Source organism: Punctularia strigosozonata (genome assembly GCF_000264995.1).
Source record: "Punctularia strigosozonata HHB-11173 SS5 unplaced genomic scaffold PUNSTscaffold_18, whole genome shotgun sequence".
NCBI lineage: Eukaryota > Fungi > Basidiomycota > Agaricomycetes > Corticiales > Punctulariaceae > Punctularia > Punctularia strigosozonata.
In genome coordinates this window covers 493,984-516,680 of record NW_006767450.1, presented here as the reverse complement: position 1 = coordinate 516,680, position 22,697 = coordinate 493,984, and the positions used below count along the sequence as shown (strand labels likewise).

General features: G+C 56.8%; 12 protein-coding genes across 12 annotated transcripts in view; 3 read left to right on the top strand and 9 right to left on the bottom strand.

The window, feature by feature from the left end:
* Positions 1-980, bottom strand: part of PUNSTDRAFT_76504 (Nep1-domain-containing protein) — a gene marked incomplete at both ends in the record, with an annotated part of 1,703 nt that extends 723 nt beyond the window's left edge. The window contains 5 exons of the mRNA XM_007388452.1: positions 50-234; positions 326-368; positions 426-493; positions 549-690; positions 753-980. Coding sequence (XP_007388514.1) covers positions 50-234; positions 326-368; positions 426-493; positions 549-690; positions 753-980 — 666 coding nt within the window. The remainder of the gene's footprint in view (positions 1-49; positions 235-325; positions 369-425; positions 494-548; positions 691-752) is intronic.
* A 2,030-nt stretch (positions 981-3,010) lies between these two features.
* On the top strand, positions 3,011-4,051 carry PUNSTDRAFT_47601 (uncharacterized protein; the record flags this gene model as incomplete). The annotated part of the gene is made up of 1 exon (XM_007388451.1): positions 3,011-4,051. The coding sequence occupies one exon, from the start codon at positions 3,011-3,013 to the stop codon at positions 4,049-4,051; it is 1,041 nt and encodes a 346-aa protein (XP_007388513.1).
* Positions 4,052-4,429: 378 nt separating this feature from the next.
* On the top strand, positions 4,430-5,456 carry PUNSTDRAFT_138765 (uncharacterized protein; the record flags this gene model as incomplete). Its single annotated transcript, XM_007388450.1, has 2 exons — positions 4,430-4,999; positions 5,076-5,456. 2 exons carry the CDS (start codon positions 4,430-4,432, stop codon positions 5,454-5,456), a joined length of 951 nt encoding a protein of 316 aa, XP_007388512.1.
* A 382-nt stretch (positions 5,457-5,838) lies between these two features.
* Positions 5,839-6,354, bottom strand: PUNSTDRAFT_138764 (uncharacterized protein; the record flags this gene model as incomplete). The annotated part of the gene is made up of 1 exon (XM_007388449.1): positions 5,839-6,354. The coding sequence occupies one exon, from the start codon at positions 6,352-6,354 to the stop codon at positions 5,839-5,841; it is 516 nt and encodes a 171-aa protein (XP_007388511.1).
* A 422-nt stretch (positions 6,355-6,776) lies between these two features.
* Positions 6,777-7,052, bottom strand: PUNSTDRAFT_31932 (uncharacterized protein; the record flags this gene model as incomplete). The annotated part of the gene is made up of 1 exon (XM_007388448.1): positions 6,777-7,052. A coding segment is annotated over one exon (276 nt), but the record flags the coding sequence as incomplete, so codon positions are not given.
* Positions 7,053-7,055: 3 nt separating this feature from the next.
* PUNSTDRAFT_36719 (uncharacterized protein) lies at positions 7,056-7,379 on the bottom strand (the record flags this gene model as incomplete). The annotated part of the gene is made up of 1 exon (XM_007388447.1): positions 7,056-7,379. A coding segment is annotated over one exon (324 nt), but the record flags the coding sequence as incomplete, so codon positions are not given.
* A 1,569-nt stretch (positions 7,380-8,948) lies between these two features.
* Positions 8,949-9,521, bottom strand: PUNSTDRAFT_76545 (uncharacterized protein; the record flags this gene model as incomplete). Its single annotated transcript, XM_007388446.1, has 1 exon — positions 8,949-9,521. A coding segment is annotated over one exon (573 nt), but the record flags the coding sequence as incomplete, so codon positions are not given.
* Positions 9,522-10,313: 792 nt separating this feature from the next.
* On the bottom strand, positions 10,314-10,607 carry PUNSTDRAFT_76607 (uncharacterized protein; the record flags this gene model as incomplete). The annotated part of the gene is made up of 1 exon (XM_007388445.1): positions 10,314-10,607. A coding segment is annotated over one exon (294 nt), but the record flags the coding sequence as incomplete, so codon positions are not given.
* A 503-nt stretch (positions 10,608-11,110) lies between these two features.
* PUNSTDRAFT_35700 (uncharacterized protein) lies at positions 11,111-11,797 on the bottom strand (the record flags this gene model as incomplete). The annotated part of the gene is made up of 1 exon (XM_007388444.1): positions 11,111-11,797. A coding segment is annotated over one exon (687 nt), but the record flags the coding sequence as incomplete, so codon positions are not given.
* A 2,950-nt stretch (positions 11,798-14,747) lies between these two features.
* Positions 14,748-15,467, bottom strand: PUNSTDRAFT_138759 (uncharacterized protein; the record flags this gene model as incomplete). The annotated part of the gene is made up of 2 exons (XM_007388443.1): positions 14,748-15,344; positions 15,399-15,467. 2 exons carry the CDS (start codon positions 15,465-15,467, stop codon positions 14,748-14,750), a joined length of 666 nt encoding a protein of 221 aa, XP_007388505.1.
* A 1,409-nt stretch (positions 15,468-16,876) lies between these two features.
* PUNSTDRAFT_146574 (uncharacterized protein) lies at positions 16,877-19,044 on the bottom strand (the record flags this gene model as incomplete). Its single annotated transcript, XM_007388442.1, has 5 exons — positions 18,882-19,044; positions 17,804-18,807; positions 17,576-17,744; positions 17,445-17,521; positions 16,877-17,396 (listed from the first exon to the last, which is right to left on the bottom strand). The coding sequence occupies exons 1-5, from the start codon at positions 19,002-19,004 to the stop codon at positions 16,877-16,879; spliced, it is 1,893 nt and encodes a 630-aa protein (XP_007388504.1). The 5' UTR covers positions 19,005-19,044.
* Positions 19,045-21,164: 2,120 nt separating this feature from the next.
* On the top strand, positions 21,165-22,385 carry PUNSTDRAFT_55626 (uncharacterized protein). The gene is made up of 4 exons (XM_007388441.1): positions 21,165-21,337; positions 21,402-21,807; positions 21,859-21,925; positions 21,979-22,385. The coding sequence occupies exons 1-2, from the start codon at positions 21,227-21,229 to the stop codon at positions 21,756-21,758; spliced, it is 468 nt and encodes a 155-aa protein (XP_007388503.1). The 5' UTR covers positions 21,165-21,226; the 3' UTR covers positions 21,759-21,807; positions 21,859-21,925; positions 21,979-22,385.
* The last annotated feature ends 312 nt before the right edge of the window (positions 22,386-22,697 follow it).

Sequence of the window (22,697 nt, the reverse complement as noted above, 5' to 3'; positions counted from 1 at the left end):
GGGGGGGGGGGGGGGGGGGGGGGGGGGGGGGGGGGGGGAGCACACGCACCTTTCCGCACGCGACGCTGGCGCTCAGCGGATAGTTGCTGATCGAGATCTTGTGGTCCGCGACGTGGTCGGCAAAGTCGTCCTTGCCGCGCGCCATCGCGCCGACGAAGATGGCGATCGAGTGCGTCTCGGGCAGGGTGCGGAGGTATTCGGAGAGGCGGACCGTCTTGGCGTCGCCAGATAGGGCTGGAATGGGAGAAAAGAGACGCCGGTCAGATGAAAGAGAGAGAGAGAGCGGAGAGCGTGGAGAGCGTGGAGACACAGGGCGGGAACGTACTGAGTTTGATAGTGTTGACGGGGAGGTGGTCGGTGACGGGATTCTGCACAGGGCATCAGATGTGGGCGGATCGATAGGAGAGAAAAGAGTCGATACGCACTTTGATGACCTTTAGAAGTTTTTCTGGGCCGTTGACGCCGCGGATCGAGAGCTTGTGCAGGAGTTGCACTGGACCAGACAATTTTTCAGCGACATCTTTCTCCCATGCAATAGCACGACGCACCCATGAGCCCGCTGAAGCGCTTGAACGTTCGAGGGATGCGCACGGAAGGGTTTATCTCGATGAGGACGCCCTTCGTGGTGTGAATGAAGACCTGAAGCTTCCCAGCCTTGTTCAAGGGCGAGTCGAGGAGGGTCAGGAGGCACTGCGCACAGAACTCATCAGAGATCTCATTTTTTTTCTCGCGCAAGAGGCTACGATACCCACCTGGTGCGTGATGTCCGGCCGAGCATCCGCGATGTCCCTGTTCATCTTCGCGAGTATGCCCTGGTGATCGTCGCAGTTGAGGAGCGCGTACTTGACGCCGTCGCCCTTGCCCTTCGGGCCGCTCGTGACGCGGTAGCTCTCCAGGCACGCCTGCTCGAGGATCACGTACAGCCTCCTCTGGCTCGAGTTGACGCCGCCCTTGGGGACGTGCGCCTGCACGGGGAGCATGGACGGGTTCGCGGGGCCCGGGTTCGGGTTCATGGTCCTCTTCACCTTCGAGTTGGGCAGCGGGCGGGTCGGGCGGTCTGCGATCGACGGCTTGCCGGTTTCTGGGTGCGGGTGGCGGGGAGAAGGAGGGGCGTGGTGGAGGTCGTGGTTCGGGACAGGGGCAGCAGCGCCTCCTCGGGAATCTCCCGCTCCTTCGAGCTCCTCATCGATCAGCATGCCTTTTTCCGGCGCCGCGTCGCCGTCGTCGTCGCCGTCGTCGTCGAGCTCCGAGTCGGACGAGGAGGTGTCAGGGTTGGCGCGCCGCCTGCGCTGGGGCCGGCCCTCGTCGACGGGCGTCGACTTGGGCCGCGGGAGGGGGTCCGCGATGTCGATGGCGCGCGAGGCCGGGGTGGGCGCGAACGGCTTGGCGGAGCTGGGCGAGGAGCCGGAGTGTCGTCTGCGGCGGGGGAGGGTGCTGGCCATCGTCGGGGGCGGCGAGGAGAGTCGAGAGGGAGGTCGAGCGCGATATTAGGGGGCTTTACGGCGCGTTCGACGAGCAGCGCGATTATGTATCGTTCCTGCGTTGCCGGACAGCGATGCACTGGCAGGCACCACCACTGAGCTTTGATTTTGAATTTTCATTCAATGGCACACGTGATATCAGGGGCGCCTCGTCCCCATCTTCTCGGAACCGCGTGCCATTCACTTCCCTTACATACGTTCGAAGGCTAAGATTGTAGCATGTAAGAAACGGAGCCACGATTGTGGGGAATCGTGACTAACTGGTGACATGGCGAGCCGCAGGCAAGACCTAGGATGGCAGGATCTCCCCGACTACGATATGGAGCGTAAGACGCACGTCCAAAATGAACATTGTGGATTGCGGCAGAGATCGCTTCGGAAGAACGGCCTGGCGCTTCCCATGCGAGCAAGACTCTCCACGACTTACGAGATTGCAAACTAGTGCAAAGTTGAAGACTCTCGAAGCCAAACATCGATATCCTTGCAGGTTCGCTGCAGATAACGCGCGCGTCGGTCGTTGTTTGATCTCGGTCACAATGCATCACACGAAGAGATTAACCCCATTCTCGAACAGTGGATTAAGGCCGTCTTGATAACACGCACATCCCCATCCGTTAGTGGAGTGTGACGGTGATGATTGAGTAGAGAAAACGTAAGTTTGTACGTACGGCTCCGTTGCCGTTATGACCGACGGATTGGTCTCATTCTCCTCGTCCGCTCTCGTCTCCTCTCCTCGTCACTCCCTTCGCACGACTCCTCTTCGCCGTCCTTACCGCGTTCAGGCTTTCCAGAGTCAACGGGGAGACCCCATTTTCGGCGCGTCAGAGCGCTCGCAGTGAAGTTCATGTTGACTTGCAGGACTCGCAGGTTGGATTGTATCATGAAGTGCGGCATAGGCACCCGTCGTGTTTTTATGGCAATATTATCCTCTCCGGTGGTACTCACCATATTCTCAGCCATGGCGAATCGTATGAAGAAGGAACTGCAGGTGTTCGCACCACCGGGAATGGAAGTTAGTCGTTCCTCCGATGCTCATGTTCGTATGCCGGACTTACTCGTCGAACAGGTTTATGTTGTGGCCTCTGACCACAGCACCGGAACTGCGTGTGGAGAGGGGTTTCATTATAGCATTTCTATTTACCTTCCGAACACGGTTCGACAATCCTCCATCGCGGTATGTCTCGCGGCAAATATCCTGGCTATATAGTTAACAACTCGTGATGCATCGCGCAAGGCAGCGGTCGACTATTCTGCACCGTTGGTGGAGCTTCACGCCGCTCCTGGAGAGCTACTCATGGCAGGGATTCAGAGGGATTCCTAAACAAGCCACCAGTAGCGGTCTGTATGATCTATAACGTTTTCTCACGTGCAGAATGATCGCAGGTCCCATCCATTGTGGTAAAATGTTCATTGTTCACCCTGTTCATTGTGCTGGGGATGTTGAAATCCTTGGCGCTGGGCGTGTCTGACACTCCCATCCCACGAACATCGTTGTGAAATCGGAGCCTCCCATCTCTAAACTACAACCAATGCCGGCTCTTCTGCCTACTGAGACCCTCATGGACATCTTCGAATGGGCCTCCGCCACGGATCGCCACACGGCATTCAACCTCTGCCTTGTAGCATCCTGGACGAAGCCACTGGCAGAGCGGCATCTCTACGCGACCATCAAGACGGAGTACAAGGGCGACGCCAAACTTCTCGAACGGTGGTTGGCCGAAATGAGGAAGACCAGGAAGGCGCCGCCGGGCGCAGAACACGTCCGGAACCTCTGGATAGCATTTCGCTACACGAAGCCCGATCCATCGCGGGCGCATCAGGCACCCGCCGTAAACGGCCTACCGCTCGAGCCCGTGCTCTTCGCTCAGCTCCGACTCGCGTTTCCTCGTCTGCGGTCCCTCGGCTGGGACGAATGGCGGCGCGAAAACAGCCTTTTCGGGTGGGACCAGCCCAGGCTCACTTTCGATCGCATCCGCCGGGCGCTGTCGTCGCTCCCGACGCCTACTCTGACTGAGAGGGACCCGGGTAACGCACCGTACGGGCTGCCGCCACCCGGTGGCAAGCACGTGCATCTCACCGTCAACGAGGTCCCGGACCTTCAACACGCGGACGAGGAACATAACGCCGCCTTCGACGAGATCACGCATTTGCGTTTCCGACCCGGAGCCCAACTCGAAGGCGACGAGGTCTTGGAGAGCAACTTTTGGTACATGCTCACGCAGTACCACAACCTGACGCACCTCAGCTTCGGGTACAGAAAGTACGGCGACGGCGAACTCTGGTTCGCCGAACGGGACTCTGCGCCTCTCAAAAACCTGCAGATGGTGGTGATCGAGGTGGACATCTTCTATCGCTCGAATTGGGACGGGGCCCTGGAGCTGGTCAGATACCACCGTGCGCAGCACAAGAACGGCGAACAGAGGGTGTTTACCTGCCCATCGCTCCTGGACGAAGATCAATGGGAGAGCGAGGCTTTCGGAGGCGAGAGCATTTGGGAGCGCGCACGGGCGTTCACCCAGCGACTCAGAGATAACAACTGGAAAGTGCCTCGAGAGTTCCGTCACTGGTAGCCACTGGTAGGACGATGACGAGAGATTATACCGTTGAACGGCTCATACCGCATGGCTTCATACTGCGTCAATATCTTCTTGTATAGGGTTTGGAGTGTAACCACCAGAAACGACAACGAACATGGTCTCTGTACGCTTCTCTTCCGCGAATATATAGCCAATTGCAAATCACTACCATCAGAGCCCACTCGCGCCACGATGGAAAACGCTGATATCTTCTTTGCTGGGTTTGAGGCTGATACGGAAAGTCCAGATATGCTCGTGCCCCATGCATCGAGTACGCCAATGTCCTAAAACATCGATCTGACCACTTGCATGAAAGGTCGGGATGTTCGTGAGCCATGGCCAGCGAATTCGCGCAAAAAGAAAACGCCCCGGATGCCTGCCTGCCTATCCATCGACGCTCTGGAGGGTATCATCGAGGCCGCCGCCGCCGCCGACCGAACGACGGCCCGCACCCTCTGCCTCGTCGCGCCATGGACGCAGCGGCTCGCCCAGCCGCACCTATACGCCACCATCGCGACCCACCGCAAAGGCGACGCCGCCCTGTTCGACGGGTGGCTCGCGGAGACGACGCAGCGCCGAGCGCCCGCCCCCCGCTCCCATCACGTCCGCCGACTCTGGCTGGACGGCTACGGCGAGGTCGACCCGCCCTTCCACCAGATCGACGTCCGCGCCGGCATCCCTCTCGACCCGACGCTGCTCGCCAACCTCCGTCAGATCTTTCCCAACCTCCAGTCCGTCGGCTGGGCCGGACGGCGCTGCCCCGACCGCGTCCTCGAACGCATCCGCCGCGCGGCCTGCGCCCTGCCCCCGTCAAAAAGCGGCGGCGGCGGCGGCGACACGCGAGAGGAGCCGGTCGACCTCGCGCTGCGCGCCATCCCTCGGATCTACGCGGAGGAAGGCGGGGGCCCGGGGGAAAGGAACGCGGTTGTCCACGTCGACGCCGTCAACCGCCTGCGCATCACGGAGCAGGCGACGATCTTCACCGGGCATGCGAGCACGTACCGGCTGCTGGCTCCAGTTCCGCAACCTCACGCACCTCGCCTTCGGCTTCGTCCGTCTCGTGGACTGTTCGTTCTTCGTCAAGCACAGCGCGAGCGACGCGCTCGCGGGCCTCGAGATGGTCGTGTTCGAGGTCACGGAGGAGATCTCGCTTCGGGACTGGATCATGCTCGCCGAGTACGTGGGACTGGGTGTGCCGGTGGACGGGCGCAACGACGGGCTGGTCTTCGTGGTAACGAGGTGGGACGAGTTGGAGGACGACTGGGAGAGGGAGGCGTTCGGGGGGGACAGCGTTTGGGAGCGTGCGCGTGTGTTCACAGAGCAGATGAAGAGTCGGGGATGGTTGCCACCGCCAGAGGCTTACTGGTTGGACTCGGAAGACGAGGGATATGGATCTTGAACGAGATACGTCGTCGGAAGAAGCTTGGTGCTAGCTTGTTCACGGAAGAGCGCAACATCATTCCTGGCATGGCCACCGTACGGATGGGAAAGTTTGGCGCCTCAGGTTGGACTCGATGAGCGAATTTAGTTGTGTGTGCCGCTGTGCCCTATGGTCATTACGATATATCTGTTTTGTAACTTTAAAGTCGTGGTTCGTCCGGAGACGAGTTGTCAACAGAAGTATTCGCGCAGACATCCCGGGTGGCTAGTAGCCCAGTGCACACGATGGGGAGTCAAAGTGCCACGTCGGTGAAAACCAACCGCTTGTCGAGCTACTGAGTCAGATACCGATCCCTGCTCGAGCGTACAGCGGCGAGAAGTTGAAACCCACACTCTCCACCTTATGTAGTGTCCCTATCAGCCGACCAACATCGCTCGAAACCCTCCGCATTCGCCAACCACAGCGAATCGGCCAATTCCGAGGCTGAAGCCTCATCCGGCGCGGGGAGCACGACCAACATCCCCTCCTGGTCGTGGCTCATCAACCAGTTCAACGCAACCTCGAACCGGCCCGTGAATCCATGAAAGGAAGTCCGAAGCCCCTGCTCATGCCAATGTGGCTGCAGGTAAAGCCGCCTCAGCGTGCTCGCGATGCCTCTCATCGCGTCCACCAACACGGACATTGTCGGCGTCTCATCCGGGCGCCCTATCAAGAACTTCTTGTAAAAAGGATGGAGAGTAGTGTCCGTGTTCACCGAATCGGCATGGATTGCGAGGTAGGTGCGAAGCACGGCTGGAAGCCGGTCTGAGCTCTCGATGCCGGAGAGGCGAAGGTGCTCGACGAAGGGAAAGGCGCGGCGGATGAACTCCAGTGCGAGGCCGAAGCAACCCGTGCGGCGTCTGCGTGTGTGCTGCATGCGCCGTATGTTGTTAATCCGTGTTTATAGTCCGAAGCGGCGGGCCGTATGGTAGACTTGTACACGGGCTGTAACTACTTCTACTGCTAATTCATCCTCCTCCTCAATCTTGCGATCGTAAACTTCTAGCCCTTGGTCGCGGAGCGACCTTAGGCCTGGACGCCTCTGGTAGGCGGTGGGGGTGGTGTGTGTAGGTTCGCGTATCCTCCGTCGTATGTCTTCTTCGTCTCCCTGCGGCGTGCGCATTAAAAACCCCTCCGGCAAAACCCTATGTGGGACAAAATCTCGGAGGGTAAAAAGCTACACCCGTTTGGCGTCTGCCGTCTCTTCCCTCTATGCCCCTGCTTCGCGTCGTTTCAGGGTTGTCGGTGTTGCTCTTTCTCGAATGGGTTCTTCCATGCTTCGTCAAGTTCGATCTTCTGTCCATGCGATTTCGCGAATCTCCCTGTCTGGGCTATGTACCTGAATAAATGCGGCAGTGCGTGTGGGCTCGTGAGGAGGTAGGTTGGTTCTCTCGCCTTTCGCCCTAATTCTCTCTGCAGTTCTCCTCGCTGTTCGTCGTAGGTTGGGCAGTATAGCAGATAGTGTAGAACCGACTCCTCTTCGCGTTCGCAGGTTGGGCAGATCGGGGATTCGATGACTTGTATTCGGTATAGGTGTTTGTGTAAGGGTACGTGTCCCGTTCGTAGTTGTACGAGTAGCAAGAGGTTTTGACGCGGGAGACTGGTGGCCAGCTTGTAGAAGCGCGATGCTTTGAACTTCGGGTCGGTGCGTTTGAGTCTTGTGAGGTGTTTCGAGTTGCGGTAGTGTGTGTTGAGTTTCTCTGCGATCGTCTTCTTGAAGGTCTTCGTCGCTGCTGTTTTGCTGTACGGTAGCGTCTTTCTGAGGAGTATCGGAAGGTCTCTCACCGCGCTGGACGTTCCGCGAGCTGCCTCCTTCACCTTGCCATCTACATATTCGTTTCCCTCCACGCCGACGTGTCCTGGCGTCCATCTCATCGTTATGCCTGTATCCCCGCCTCTCCTCGCTCCGATTTGGTCCATCTGTTTGAGGATAGCGTCTACGAGGTAGTGTCCAGGTCTGGGCCTCTGGTTCTGTGTTGCTTGGATTGTGCCGGTGTTGTCAGGCGCAATGGTGGCTCTGTCGTATCTTCAAAGTTTTGTGGCGAGCAGGTGTGTCGCTAGGAGCTCTCCGACGAGTTCCGCTTCTGGGATGCCGTAGTGTTCAGATCTGCCTAAATGGTACTGTAGTGTCTCACCGGGTCGTCCTCGCCTGTATACCGTTGCCGCCGCCCCTACTTTGTTGTCGATTTCGGATCCGTCCGTGTATACGATTATGTCCGCATCGTCCGCCGTGTCCGCCGCTTTCGCTTCGTCCTTGTTCTTCGCGATTTTGATCTCGAAGGGGGGCGTGTATCGTATACCGCGTCGCACGGCCTGGATCTTCTCATAATGTTGGGGGTGGATGTTGTAGGCTTCGAGTAGTTCGTGTATGGGCGTTCGGTGGCGCTTCACGTATCTTTTCGCTCGTTTCACGTGCTTCGCCAGTGGGTGAGATGTTGGTAGTGTCGCAAGTCGCATGGCGCTTCTGTGTAGGTGTTGATGGACCAGGATATCGAAGGGAAGTAGATCTGCAAAGGCGTTGACTATATCAGTGGGCGTGGTTCTCATGGCGCCTGTAATTCCTAGTGCTGCTTGTCGTTGTATTGAGGCGAGTCGGCTGATGAATCTCTGTGTGCCCTTTCGCCGTCTATCTGGTGGTGTTAGCCATACTTCCGCTGCGTATAGCATCCTGGGGACAGCGACAGAGAGGTAGAAACATCGCATGCATTTGTACCTCGCTCCCTTCGCATTGCGTGCAATCCGGTTGAATTGTTGCATGTAGTCTTGCCCTCTTGCTAGAGCCCTGGCGGCGTGCTCGTGGAAGCGCAGTTCGTCGTCGATTATGAGGCCCAGCCATCGCGCGGACTTTCATGCCTTGACGATTGTACCATTGATGCTGATATCGGGTCTAGGTATCGGTCTCGTCTTCTTGTTACCTTCTGGGTCCGGTTCTCTTCGCCTGGTGAACCCCATGTATACGGTTTTCTCCAGGCCGAACTTGCAGTTTGTTTCCGCGCTCCAGTCTAAGGCCCCGTTAATCCGTACCATAATCGATTCTGCCTTACCCGCGGACTCCTCTAGGGTGTCCCCTGTTGCTATGATGCCAAGGTCGTCTGCGAAGCCGATGCCGTCCTCGTCGTCCTCGCGGTCTGGTCCCTGTCTCAATAAGTCGTCGATGTAGAATATCATACCTATAGTTGAAAATGGGTCCCCTTGATCCAGGCCGTCGTCGATATGGATTTTCTCTGAGCTGTAGTCGTCGAATTGAAGCGTGGTCGTGCGCCCCTTGAACCTCATCTTGATCCATTCCGTGTATTCAGGTGGTACTCCTTTCAAGCGCATGATGTGGACGAGTTTCGATACTATAATGTGCGGGAAGGCAGCTTTGATGTCGAGCAAGAGAAGGGAAGCACACCTTCCTTTGCGCCAGGCGTTCTTGATGAGCGTGACGGCGTATTGCATTGCATCGGTCGTGGATCTACCCGGTCGAAATCCGAATTGAGTTGATGCTAGCAGTGCGTGGGCTTCGACCTGATGGATGAGGTCTTCGGAGAGGCATTTCGAGTATACCATGGCGAACTTCTTGATGAGGGAGATGGGGCGATGACTTCCGGGTTTGGTGTAGTCGCCTTTGCCTGGTTTGCGTAGCACAATAGTCGATATATAGGACCACTTCTCCGGCCAGTACTTCAGTTCGTTGACTGCCCTGTATAGTACGCCTAGTCGTGGGGCGAGGATGTCAGTGCATTGTCTTAGTATGGCGTTGGAGTACTCGTCTGAGTCCGGTGCTTTGTACGGCGCGAGGCGTTTGATGACGCTTTTGATCCGCTCGTCCGAAATGGGCTCGAATTTGAACTTCGGTTCTGGATATTCGTGGTCGTCCTCGTCGACTTGGAGGTTCTCTGGAGGTATTGGGAAGAACTCTCTACAAAACATGTGAGTTTTATCCCTATTTGACTTAGCCTCTATGACGTCTCCGTTTTCGCCTTTGTCGCGTAGTGTTGGTACTCTTGATCTGCCGGCATCCGTCGATGGTGTCGAGATGTAATTGCCGGCTGTCCACATGTTGGATTCGTCGATTTCTTCAAGGAAGGTCATCCAGCATTCCTGTTTGGCTTTCTGGATCGTCTGGGAGTACTTGTTTCGCGCTAGTCGGTATTCCTCGTGAGCAGGGTGATAAGTATCTGAGCGATGTCGAAACGCCTTTCGGCCACTACACCGCATGTTCTTCCGCAAGCGGTCGAGGGTTGGGCTCCACCATCTCTTCGAGTAGACCTTGTGGTGCTTGCTGATCGGTACGTGTTTCTCGATTGCGTCTGATATTGCCTTATCCATAGTCTGGAGGACTTCGTCGAATTCCTCCTTGGAGCGCACGTCTTCTGGGTACGGTTTGTCGTCCAGTGCGGTCTTGAGCGTCTCGCGGAACTCGTCCCATATTGTATCGTGGTATCTTCGGCGGGGTCTAATCTCGCTGGTTCCGAAGTCGTAGTCGATCTCCGTGAGTATTGGGAGGTGGTCCGTTTTCGGCGGTCGGTCTCCTGCTACGACTATGCATCGCGTGCATCTTGTCACTATTTCATCTGTGACGAAGACATTGTCAGGGCGCGTATAGTTCTTTGTGACAGTTGAACATAGCGTTGGTTCCCCTGCTGGCAGGATCATCTTGAGGTTATGTTTGGCGAGCATGTCTATCAGCGTCTGTGCCATGCGGTTGTTCCGGTTTGTGAAGAGGTGAGCGTTGCGTTCTTCGTCCCACAGCGGTGAATGTCGGTTGAAGTCCCCTCCCCAGAGGAAGTGTATTGGGCGTCCATGATTCGTTGTTTCTTGTCGGGTTCGTTCCTCGCTTGTGATCCTGTCAACTAGATGAAGTGCGTCAGAATGCTGTTGATCAATGTAGACGTTGAACACGATGAGATCTCCCCGTTCGTCTGTTAGTCGTATTGCGGTTACGTCTGGCGTTTCGATGTCGATCTGCTCCCATTTGTCCTGAGGTAGGGATCTGTGCACGACTGTATAAACTCTGGTATCTCGCGGCTTCCGTTTGTGCGTTGTCGGGTATACTGGGATCCACATATGGTTCGCCCTGGAGTTTCCGAGGAAGTCGACGTAGGGTTCTTGTGCCAGGCCGATCGTGATCTTTCTCTTCCCCATGGTGTATAGCCAGTCCTGTTGAGCGTCGTTAGATTTACATAGGTTCTGTTGCCAAAATGAAATCCCCCGTCTTATGTGCTGTTCGTCGTTCTGATTCATGTCGATGTCGATGCTCCCCAGTCTTCCGGTCGTGGTTCCCTTGCTGCGGCCTCTTCGAATAGGCGGTGTTCTTCGTCCGTAAGCGGCTGAACGTCCCAGGGTGGTTGGCTTGCTGTGGCGGTCGCGGCTGGGTTCTGGCTCCCTTGTTGCGTTGGTCGAAAGTCGTAGTCGTCGAGTCTGGATTGCATGCGTGGGGGTTGAGATCGTCCCGGTTCCGCGCCTTGTGAGCCCATCATTGTGCGGCCTGCCCTTGTGAGTTGGGCGGTCGGGTTGTTCTGTTTTTGCGTCTGGTTTCTCGTCCATTGTTGGTCCCAGCCATTATCCGGGGTTGGTGCTTGGAAGCGGTGTTGCGTGTTGCCGGTTTTCTGCCCTTGGTATCCCTCGTTTCTGTAGTTGTCAGTCTCCCATGTGGAGGGGTCGTCAGTAACGAAGTATTTGTAGTTGTTCTCAGGGTACTTCTCTTGGTACTCGCGGTTCTTCCTTATGAAAGTGGGGCAGGCTCGACTCCAAGCGGCGTGGCCTTTCTCTTTGCAGTTGGCGCAGAAATGGTTGTTGGTATCTTCGGCGCTCGGGCATTCAGTGGTCTTGTGTTCGTTGCTTCCGCAGGTCCCGCACGTCTCCTTCTCCTCTCTGCAGCTCGCCCCCATGTGTAGCCCGACTCGCTGGCACTTATGGCACCTTATCAGCTCCTTCATCATTCGGCGTGCGACGCACTTTTTCCCTTTCACGTCGAATCCCCATCGGATTGCGTAGTTTGCTGTTTTCTCGGTTCGGAGCACGATGGAGAGATGCGCGTACTGTTGTCCTTCATATCGGCGGGCGGGGGCCTTGATCCACCGGGCTCTGAGGATGTCACCTTCGTCCATTCCGTTTATGCGTTCCACTCGGGTGATTTCGATTGGGTCTTCGGGGCAGAATCGTACTGGGGCGCTCTCCACGAGTATAGGGTATCCTCTGGTTTTGATTGTGGCATTATCTCCGAAGTTCTCGACGAATGAAGCTTTCACCTTTGTGATTCGTAGCCATATTGCCGACGCCACACTGTTGACTTCGAACTCGATGCCGCCGTTTCGTAGCTTCCTGACCGAGCGGAAGGAAATGTGTTCTGGACGTCCAGTGAGATCGTTCGGCATCAATTCGAGGGTCACGTTTGCTTTTGCTACGAGCTGTTCTTCGTCCATCGCTTTCGTATTTTCGCCTTGTACGTCGATGATGATCTTCTTCATTTGTTGTGCGTTGCGGTCGAGGACAGCTTGGTGTGTGAACTGTGTGAGTTGAGGTGAGCGTACCGCGTTAGCATACGAGTTCGGTTTGTGTTGCGAGACGTAGTCTGGTTCCAATGTACGTGTCGTTGTCTGAGTGTATCCTCCGTTCGGCTGCGAGTGTTCGGCCATGGGGGGCTTGTGACTCTCTTGTAGTGTAATGGCGATTTCGTCCAGGGTTTCGGAGTGGTCGAAGACGCGATCTATCTGTTCCGTCAGGTTCTCGTCGATGGTGTCGAGGACTTTCGTGAGGCGTTGTTTTACGGCCTCTGTTACTCTCTCTATAACTGCGAATTCCTTTAGTGATTCCAATATGAACGCGAACGCAACTAGGTTGTTCATGAGTCTCTCCGGCTTGTCTTGGGCTGCCCTGAACAGCAGTCTGGCGATCTCGCTCGGTTCTAGTTTGCCGTTTTCGACCGTGTTTCCTCCTTGCTCTAGGTATTTCCTAGCTTCCGTTAGCGACTTTACTGAGGTGTTGCCTGACTTAATTAGTTCCTCCTTTGTTAGGGTAGCAGTGTTTGAGTTCGCGGAGGTGCGACCCCGCCCGCTGGCGGGTGTGCCTCCTCTTGTCATGTGCCGGGATTGTTACCAGTACTAGTTCTACGGCGGTATTGTAGATATAGAGCAGATCGGAGCGGTATAGGTGGTTATAGTAGACTACTTTTCTCTAGCGACGGTGCAATCCGCGTTATCGCGTATTGCGCTGGTGGTGGTCGCGTGAGAAGAAGTCCTCGCATGCGCCGTATAACATGCAAGCGTCTCACGGTCGCGAACGCGGGCGCGTGGCGGACTGAAAAGGCGCCCAGGGCGCCCAGGTCTAACGTGAGATCGACTAGACGTTCGAACGGGGAAGAAGGTTGCTGAAGTCTGGATAGGTCAACGTGGTGGGCGATGACCGTAAGGCTGAGTAGTGTTGCGCTCGCGGCACGGAGGATATTGGCGATGGACTGTTCAACGACGAGCTGCCGTTGTTTGTAACGCGCGTCGGTCTCCTTATCCCTTGTATTCTGGCGCACTTCCTCCGGGCGAGGTCGAAACCCTGTCAAGGCACGAGACCAGGAGTGCCTATACAGGTTGGCACGAGCCCTAGCCACCTCTCCATCGTCGGCCCAAGGGCTCCTGCCCGCGACTTCGTCAATGGAGATGAGCAGGTGTCGGATATCGATATGGTCGTCCACCGAGAGCTGCGATACCCGTTCAGAGAATAAGTTGAGCTGCTTCTCGCCTAACCTGAGCGCTAAAGATCGAAATCGGCTGCGCGCCGACACTGCGCGCACGACTTTGGAAACGCGGGATAGCGCCGCGCCTGTCGTGACATCGTTCAAGCAGGCATAGGCAAATATGACGTCCAAAACTTCTATAGGAGAAGTGTTCATGGTATCGTTGGAGATTCGAGAGTAATTACTTGGCCTAGTGCAAAGGCAGCCTGACTCGCAGCGGTCGCAGCTTATGTAGAGTCACATCGTCACATCTCCAGTCACGTTTGCTTCTGGGACCTCCCCGTCACCGACCACGCTCACTGGACCGCGACGGCAACTTTCATCAGACTGCAAGTTCAGAGGATAGACCGTTCATTGAACTCTAAGACCAATGGAATATCAACAATATGCAAGTCAGATGGCCCATGGATTCACAGTCTGAGGTATACTGACTCAATTTCATATTTGTACAACGTACTGAAGACACTGGTTTTTACTCAACGGTACAGATAGCGCTTACCCGGGAGATGGTGCATACGGGGCTCTGAAATATACAACTACTTCACCGAAGACGATGGCCTGAGCACTGCGTCGATCGCTTCGCGACCCACGTCCCTACTCCTTGAAGAAGGATCCCCTTTACACCCTGCCACGAGAGCTAGAGCGACCGGAGTCCCCATGCTTCCTCGAGACGAGCTCCTTCTCGGCGCGGCGACCGCGCGAGCGAGAGTTGCCAGAATCACCGTGGCGGCGAGCCTCGATCTCCTTCTCCGAACGACGGCCGCGGGACTGCGAGCGACCAGAGTCGCCGTGGCGGCGAGCGGTCAGCGTACGGCTGCTGCGGGAGCGGGAGCGGCCGGAATCGCCGTGGCGGCGGGCGGCGAGGTCGCGGCGGCCTCGAGAGCTGGAACGGCCAGAGTCCCCGTGGCGGCGGGCCGCGAGGTCGCGACGCCCTCGGGATTGGGAACGTCCGGAGTCTCCGTGGCGGCGAGCAGCGAGCTCGCGCCGGCCGCGGGATTGGGAGCGACCGGAATCGCCATGACGGCGGGCCGCGAGGTCACGACGGCCTCTGGACTGCGAGCGGCCGGAATCGCCGTGGCGGCGGGCGGTAAGGTCGCGGCGGCCTCGAGAACTGGAACGGCCAGAATCTCCGTGGCGGCGGGTGGTGAGGTCACGGCGGCCTCGAGAGCTGGAGCGACCAGAATCGCCGTGACGGCGGGCCTCGAGATTGCGACGAGCGTTGGAGCGGGAGCGACCGGAATCGCCGTGGCGACGAGCGGTCAACTCGCGACGGCCTCGAGAGCTGGAACGACCAGAGTCGCCGTGGCGGCGAGCGGTCAACTCGTCCCGGCGACCGCGAGAGCTGGAGCGACCAGAATCGCCGTGGCGGCGGGCCTCAAGAGCACGGCGGCCACTGGAGCGGGATCCGGAGCGGCCGGAGTCGCCGTGGCGGCGAGCTGCCAGCTCGCGACGGCCCCTAGCGCTGGAACGGCCAGAGTCGCTGTGGCGGCGGGCAGTCAACTCGTCCCGGCGACCACGAGAGCTGGAACGTCCTGAATCGCCGTGGCGGCGAGCTGTCAAATCGCGGCGGCCTCGAGAGCTGGAGCGGCCGGAGTCGCCGTGGCGGCGGGCGGCGAGCTCACGCCGTCCACGAGAGCTGGAGCGACCGGAATCGCCGTGGCTGCGCGCCTCGAACTCGACGTCCCGGCGGCCCCTTGATCGGGAAGTGCCAGAATCGCCGTGGCGGCGGGCAGCCAAGTCCCGCCGTCCTCGAGAGCTGGAACGGCCAGAGTCGCCGTGGCGGCGGGCGGCGAGCTCGTCACGCCGGTCGCGGGAGCTGGAGCGACCGGAATCCCCGTGACGACGCGCCTCGAACTGGAGGTCGCGGCGGCCCCTGGAGCGGGAGTTGCCAGAATCGCCGTGGCGGCGCGCCTCAAACTCGACATCGCGCCGGCCTCGAGAGCGGGAATTGCCAGAATCGCCATGGCGACGCGCCTCGAACGCTCTAGTGGAACGAGAACGACCGGAATCGCCGTGCTTGCGCTGTAACAGAACTCTGTTATCACTCTGGACGCACTCAAGGCGAGAAGGAAACATGCCTTGACGGCGTCGAACGCCAAAAGGTTCCTGCCACGGAGAGGTTCGGCAACTGAGATATCACCACCCGGGATGATCTTCACGCAGCACGTCAGTTGGTCTGCAACATTTGGGTTTCGAGCGATACTCACAGGACGAGCCTCGGTTGCGGCCAGGACGGCGGCCAGGATGAAGCAAACAAAGCTCTTCTTGAACTGCATGCTTGCAAGCGGAAGGTTGCGGTAAAGTGGTCGATATCAGGTGGTGGGGAGATTGGCTCTCGAGGCTTGCTTGGATTGCAGGCTGGCCATTTCGCAACGTCTCCCCGACCTTCTTATACCTGCGACTTGGTGCTGTCGATGCGCATTCATGCAAATCGGGACTGCGCTCAACGCAAATAAACCGGCCTCACGAGCACGCCGTCTGGCTTGGCGTAGGATCTTGCATTCGTTCTAGCATTCGCCCTCCGATCAAGCTCAGCTTTTCCCGTCAGCAGTACTCGGCGCCGAGCTTCGTACTCTGCTCACTGCTGCGGGAGATGGCGCTGTGTGCATATACCGGAATAGTCTCTCGATGGTTTATTTTTATATCGAGGATATTTATGCATCGGCTTGGCGCAGCCTGCGATGAGGACGGTGCCTCGTACATAGCAAGCCACGTTTCACAATCGAGATACTCCTCCATGTAGGCCATCTCGCAAGCGGACAGAAGAAACATTACTACTTGGAAGCTGAGCGCGGATACGACGGGTATCGCAGGACCTTGCTTGTCGTTGCTGGCCGGATGCACGAACAGCTGAGCGAAAGTCTTGTCGAGCAGTTCTACTCACCTGTCGAGTCCGATGGCTTTCCCGTAGTTCCTCGCAACGTGAGAAGCGCAGCACCGGGAGGAGCTCACACGATCAAGCCTCTCCTACACGCCGCTCGCGTCCGACTTTCCGTACCGGTCTAACACGTCTCCCGGTGGATGGGAAGATAGGTGCCTAAGAGTCCCGATCACATAGACTTCTTCGAGGACCAAGCGTCGCGGCATTTGCAATCGGAGGTTTGTTCCCTCGCCTACGTCCCATGGGGAAATCGGGTCTGAAGGACCTAAGAGTCGGCTTACACACGTATCCTTGACGAACATCATCCTCACACTGCTCATCCTTGGCTGCAAAGAGGATTGGAAACGCAATAACAGCGCAGCATGCTGTTCTCCTCGTGGTCGTCGTACGGCCTGGATCGGTCTGCTACTTGTTTACTATCGACAAGATCATCACAGCGGACACAACGATCTTATCAGGCCCGCCATGGAGCTGGCGAATCGAATCCAGACAACGGGATTCGCGATACGTTTGGATTACCAGTCTGTCGTATCCACCCTGCGGACGTAGAGGTCTTGCGCCTCGGACCTCCCAGGTGGTGCTCACGCAACCTATGACGCCTTGATGCTGCGCACTAGCACCCTGCTCAATGGCACCTTCAGGTATACGCATGACGATATGGCTTGGACTTGTCATGTTGATCCCGAATTCGAGTCAAGCTCTCACCGCAGCGCACGGAGAACTGCAATTCATCCTCAATATTAGCCATAAATGGCCCCATCACGACCGGGGGTAATGTATCACCTCATTCTCTAACGCAGCTCTTCATGCTCCCATGTCATATGTCTGAACAAGTGGCGCACGCCCAGCGCCTTTCTCCAAATCCACCTCATCGCGCACACGACCAGGGATAGCTGGCGATGGCGCTCCCATCGACGCTAAACCCAGCTCATCCGCCTCGCGACTCCCATGCATCGCAGCGCGACTGTCTCTGTTCTTCTCTGGGTCGGCCAGGCGCTCTTGGGCGTCTGGACGTGAACCAGCGTTCGGGCGTCCGTCCTGTCCGGCTTGGCGCTGCCGGCGGTCCTCAGTCCTTCGTCGTATATCATCACCGTCCCTCCTGGCGTTCGCCGCAGCCGTCCTGATGTCGTCCATACTGCCGTAGCTGCGGAAGGTGATGATGCACAGCGAGAAATACAGCATCCCTATCCCGAAAAGGACTGTAAGCGCGATCCGGGGACCGAGTACCTGCTGTGGCGACAGCTTGGGGCGGTCATCTGGGTCCCTTGTCGACCCCGTCCTCCACAGGAACGCCATAATCGAGGTCACAAACGCGATGACCGACCTGGATGGGCATCAACGACGGACGAGAGCTGGAGGCGTGCTGACTCACCATGCCAGCCATATCGCAGGCATGCCCAGCAACACCCACACGTTCCAAAAGATCGCAGTCTTCGTCTTCTGGGCCTCCTGCGTCGGCGGTTTTATCAATACTATTCTATCGATTTATAGCTGAAGCCTTACCTCAGCCCACCGAGATGCCTTGTACATCGACCTCATGGTTCCGAACCTGAGCGTAAAGATACACCCAAAAGATAGGCTCATAATCGCGCAAATGAGGGAAAAGAGGGCTGCCGTCCGTGTCACAGGATCCTCAGCCGCATCTTCAATCTGAAACATCGTCAAGATCGCTCTACATGCCCATGCACTCGTCAGCATCAGACGATCAGGACAGGATTTGCGGTCACGTACGACAACAACAATGCGGAAACAACGTTGAGCGTCTTCCACTCTTTCTGGAGCGAGTCAACAAACGTCTCCCAGGAGTGCTTGAACTTCGCCAACGTCGGGGAAACCGGCATCGTGTTCTCCTGCGATCCCTCAGTTGCAATCGGCACGCTTTCCACCCGCGCGTGACGACCATGTCTTCCTTTAGACGGGGGCTGTGGGCCATGGCCCTCCCGTTGACGCTCTACATCCAGCCTCTCCCGCTCCTCCCGTTCTGCGTTTGTGCGCAGGGCCCCCTGGACCACCGCAGCGTCGCGCCTATCCCAGGTGCCGAACCGCGACGTCCCGGCGACGTCGATCATCCCTTGCACCTCCTTTTTGCTCACTTCGGCGTCCTCGAAGATGCGCGCGACGCGAGTGAAGTAGAGCGCTGGGAGACGAAGCAGGACGTGGAGGTAGACGATTCGGAGGATCGTCTCCGCGACCTGGCCTAGCGGTGCAGTGCGGGTCGATTTCGGCACGTCCACAGAGGCTCTCCGGCTGGTGCAAGGAATGGGTAGACAGCACACGATGGTGTCATTGCACTCGAAGTTGTAACCCTCTTCATCTGCGACAGGAGGATGCTGGACGTCGATAACAGAGCTTGGGTTGCGCAAGGGTCGGATGCGCAGACTGAGGCGAAGCTGGAAGGGGTCCACCGGCACAAAGGGCTCGTCACTTCGCGACTGAGCGCGGTGCAAACCTGTGAGAGACTGGAAGAAACGCAGAGGGGATGCCGCGCGGGACGTGGCCGGCGTACCCTCGTCGACGCTCTGTCCTCGGAGACGAGGGCCCACTCGCAGTGTCGACCGCGACAGTCTAGCGGTGGAGTCACGGGTCGGGAACTGTTGCGAAGTGAAGGTGCTTCCTCGGACGGAATTATCTCTGAGGTGGTGCTGCAGTGGAGTGGAAGTGCTGGCACGAACAGACGATTGTCTGACGGGATGCTGTGGTGTAGAGGTGCTCGCTCGAATCGTCGAGTCGCTTGCCTGTGCAAGTCGAGCAATAACCGCTTCATAGAGGTCAGCACGGGGTCACAAATGTTGTGCCGTGAGTTACTTACATTGCTTGATAGTCCGTGGCGTTGCCGAGAAGGAGCCATGGTCGCTGTCGAATGACACTCGCCGATGATGTGACGCAAGCTCATCGTCACTCTCCGCCGTGTTTGCATATCTCTGATTTTCATTGTTGGACATTGCTGATAGAAAACCTAGGCCATGAGTCACGCCTCCGTGTAGGTATTCGTGCAAGGAAGACTGTGTGGAGCTCGAGTTTTCGATTCGGCGGGATGCTCGAGCGTTACCCCGACCGCGACCGATACCAGGTGATCCTGGCGGCGAGACGGGGAGGGCCGTGAGTTTGTCCGAGCTTGTCTGCTGCGACGATGATGTCTTTGATGCTTCCAACCTCGGAGCGCCTGCTGACGCGTTAGGCCGGACGCTCCAACGCAGGGATCAACACCAACTCACTCGGGAGTTCGGGCAGTAGCATTTCAACGGGGCTGCTCGAAGAAGGAAACGGCACAGCCATTCGTCCTCGATAGCCAGACGATCTGACCGTAGCACGAGCTTCATGTTCGGAAGCGAACGACGAGCTTTCGCTGGACGAATTCATAGCGCAAGGTGGTCGGCGTTCTATGTCCTGGATCGCGCGGGTGTGGTTGGGAAAGAGTCCGGATGCCCATTGCGTTCGTTGGCGGGATAGTTGACTGTCTGCCAGCAGAAGCCACTTCGAGGTATATATAGAGTTGGACGTTGAACATAGCCTTCCAAATCTGGACTTGCCCGAATGCCGCAGTCCGAACAAGCCTCGGGGTCGTGTGCTCAATCAGAACGCAAAGTAGGCGCCAGCTTCAGGACATCCAATGGACGAGGGACTCCGTTATCGGTGTCACCGGGCATAGTGCGGGCAGCGTGCTTCATCAAAGCCACGACAGTGCTGGCCGCAATGAGCTGTACAGCCATGCTCATAAGTACGATATCCAGTGACTCCATATCGAGAATACTGTGGCATTGTAGACATACCATCGTGCTGTCCGATCGACAAGTCAACACAACCACATGCGACCCCGCACCGCGGCGGTCCTCAACAATACAACGGCGCACGCTAATTAGACAAGCAGCTGACAACCTCTCCGCCACATCCCTGCTCAAATGTACCCAGCGCTAGTGCCGAGCGTCAAGAGACACTCAGAGTTTTCCTGTCTTTGCGATCTTAACGCCAACGGCCAAATTCGAACGCAGCTCGGGGCAGTGCGTGCAGCGTGAGGACAGATCGGAACAGCTTCGGAGTCCGTACTAGTGGCCGAGGATGGCTTTTTTGCGCAGCAAATACGGACATCACGGCCCCAAGGGCGTATGACATCCTTTGTGCGTGTTCGTGTCCGAGAAACGAATCGTCAGCTCTAGGCCTATCATCATAAGAATCGAGCGCCTTCTTTGCGAAGAGGCAGGGCTACATACCGTACGAGGCGTTGCAGTCGTGAGTCGCAGTGTGCCCGACTCTCAGCTATGATTCCCGTTGGAGTCCGACGGAAAATACGTAACGTCTGGTCTCCCCAGTCAGACTCTCGATGAACAATGAAGACAGTCGTTCACACGCATGAGCGCAACGTCGACGCCGTTACACTGCGGGAAACTGGGCAAAATATATCAGAGATAATTTGCAAAATAATTCAGAAAAGCTATGAGCTAAGTTGACCCAAATGATGTCAAACTTACTGCAAAGAGACCGGGGAAGTAGTCATATTCTTGACATATATCTGCATCCTTGAGATAAATCTGTCATAACCTCAGACTAGCTTAGCTGCAAATATGTCAGTAACAACCATAGTTATTATACAACAAGGGATTTCCCGCTGCGTTATGTATGGTCATCGGTGGCGCGTGCGGAGCTCCGACTCGGACTCGTAGTACATTGTCGGTCATCTCTACTCAACATGTACACCGAGGCTCTGGATTCCCGATAAAAACTGGTCACGCACCAGGTACTTGCAGCGCTTATTAAAATATTCACTGGAGCTGGACCGCCAGCGAATTACGAGTCGGAAGGAGGACATAAAGTCGTAATTTACGACTTCATGTCCTCCTTCCGAACATTGCACTACTCCATGCGAGGCTCAACTGGCCGGGATCTATGCTACGTGGTATCTCATCGGCTCTATGATCCAAAGAGCAAGTCGTTCCACGAGATTTCTGGGAGGTCTGTGCACCGGGAATTGACCAAAGGAGCCAATCCACCTTCCGTGAAGTCGAGCCGCACGGTTATTCCGCATCCGCTCTCTCCTGGTATAAGAGCTCGCTGGATGCTCGTTATATGGCCAACTACATCTTCTCCTGATACATCCATCACCTCATTACTGCAAAGCAACCACAAACTTCCACATCTCAATCATCCCCTCATAATATCATGCGCTCCACTCTCATCGTCGCTGTCCATTACGCCGGTGCCTCTGTCTTCATCTACGAGAAGTCGGACGGTACGCTGGTCTTTTATGAAATCGTTCGCGGAGGTGTCCAGGTATGTGGCCTTGCCCCTTATTTTATCAACGACGAGCCTCATGAACGATATATCGATCACGCAGGTGCCCACGAGCCCTTCGTCGTCGTTGGAAGTTAGAAAGGAGCTGCCCGTGGCCTCGGCCCGGCCCGTCGTTCTGCAGGCGGCGGTCACCGGTCTGAGGTCGGTCGAGAGGGGCTTGAAGAGGCTCGGTTCCATCGTCACTGGAAGGCGCAAGATGCCGGCGGTCGTCGAGATCAAGGTCGAGGTCGATGTCAAGGTCGTGGAGGAGGTGCAGGAGATGGACTGGGATATGGTGCTCGGTGAGGGTCAAGCGACGGTGGAGAGGAGGAAGGCGATGAAGAAGGGCTTGATGGGGGCGAGGAAGGCTATGGTGGAGAGGAAGGGAGCAATTCGGCGGGCAGGTCAGGTTGATGTCTAAGGGCGTCGGAGTGGGGGCGCAGGTGGAACTTCGCACTGCACTTCTTTAGGTGAGTCTTCCTGTTTTTCGTTATGATTCCTTGTCTGAATTTCGTTCGCAGATTTTACAGATTCCAGGGACCGGCGACCAGGCTTCAAGAGACTCCGATGCGCTGATATTTGTTTTCGGTAAGCCTCCCTTCATCTCCATACATATGATCATAGGCTAACCATTTCCACAGGCTCTACTAATCGCTTTGCTCTGCTTTTCAGGTCTTGGCTTGGCTCGGTTTCGGCTCCGGTTTCTAGCTTCGGTCTCTTGCGCTGGTCGCAAGGGGGCGCGAGGTTCGAGGGGTTGGAGGTGCGCGGATATCGTTGTGCACGGATGATGTTCGCGGTATCTTTGACTCTCGGCCCTCGTGCCCCCGGAGAGCGCGCGCCCGATTGCGAACACAGTCGGGCGCGTGCATCTCACCCCAACTCCCTCACTGACACACATCTCTCTAGGTGACGAACGCGCTTTACTGAATGTTGAGTTTTTCTTAGGAATTTCAAGTTTGTTGTCGACGCTCCGGGATGGGTCTGGGTCGGGCAATGGAATGGAATGTTATAACAGCGTCATGTATCTCTCTGCGCTCAGTGTCTCCCGCATCATTGTGCAATGTATTCGCGAATTCGATGACATACCTTGGGCTAATTTTGTGCGACTGCCCGTGTCTTCTTGCGCGGGGCACATCGCGAGGACCATGTCCATGGATCGTTGGTATGAACGGCCACGAGTGTATTGTCATGCATCCACAAAGGGAGATGATCATGTCGAAGGGTACATCGAACAGCGGCAGCGAGCAATGGAACCATTGATGTCACCAAGAAGACCGAAACGGTATATGTGCAGAGAGAAATGATAAGGATAAGAGACAGAGAATCCGCGGAGCACTATGACGAGGAGTACGATGAGGTA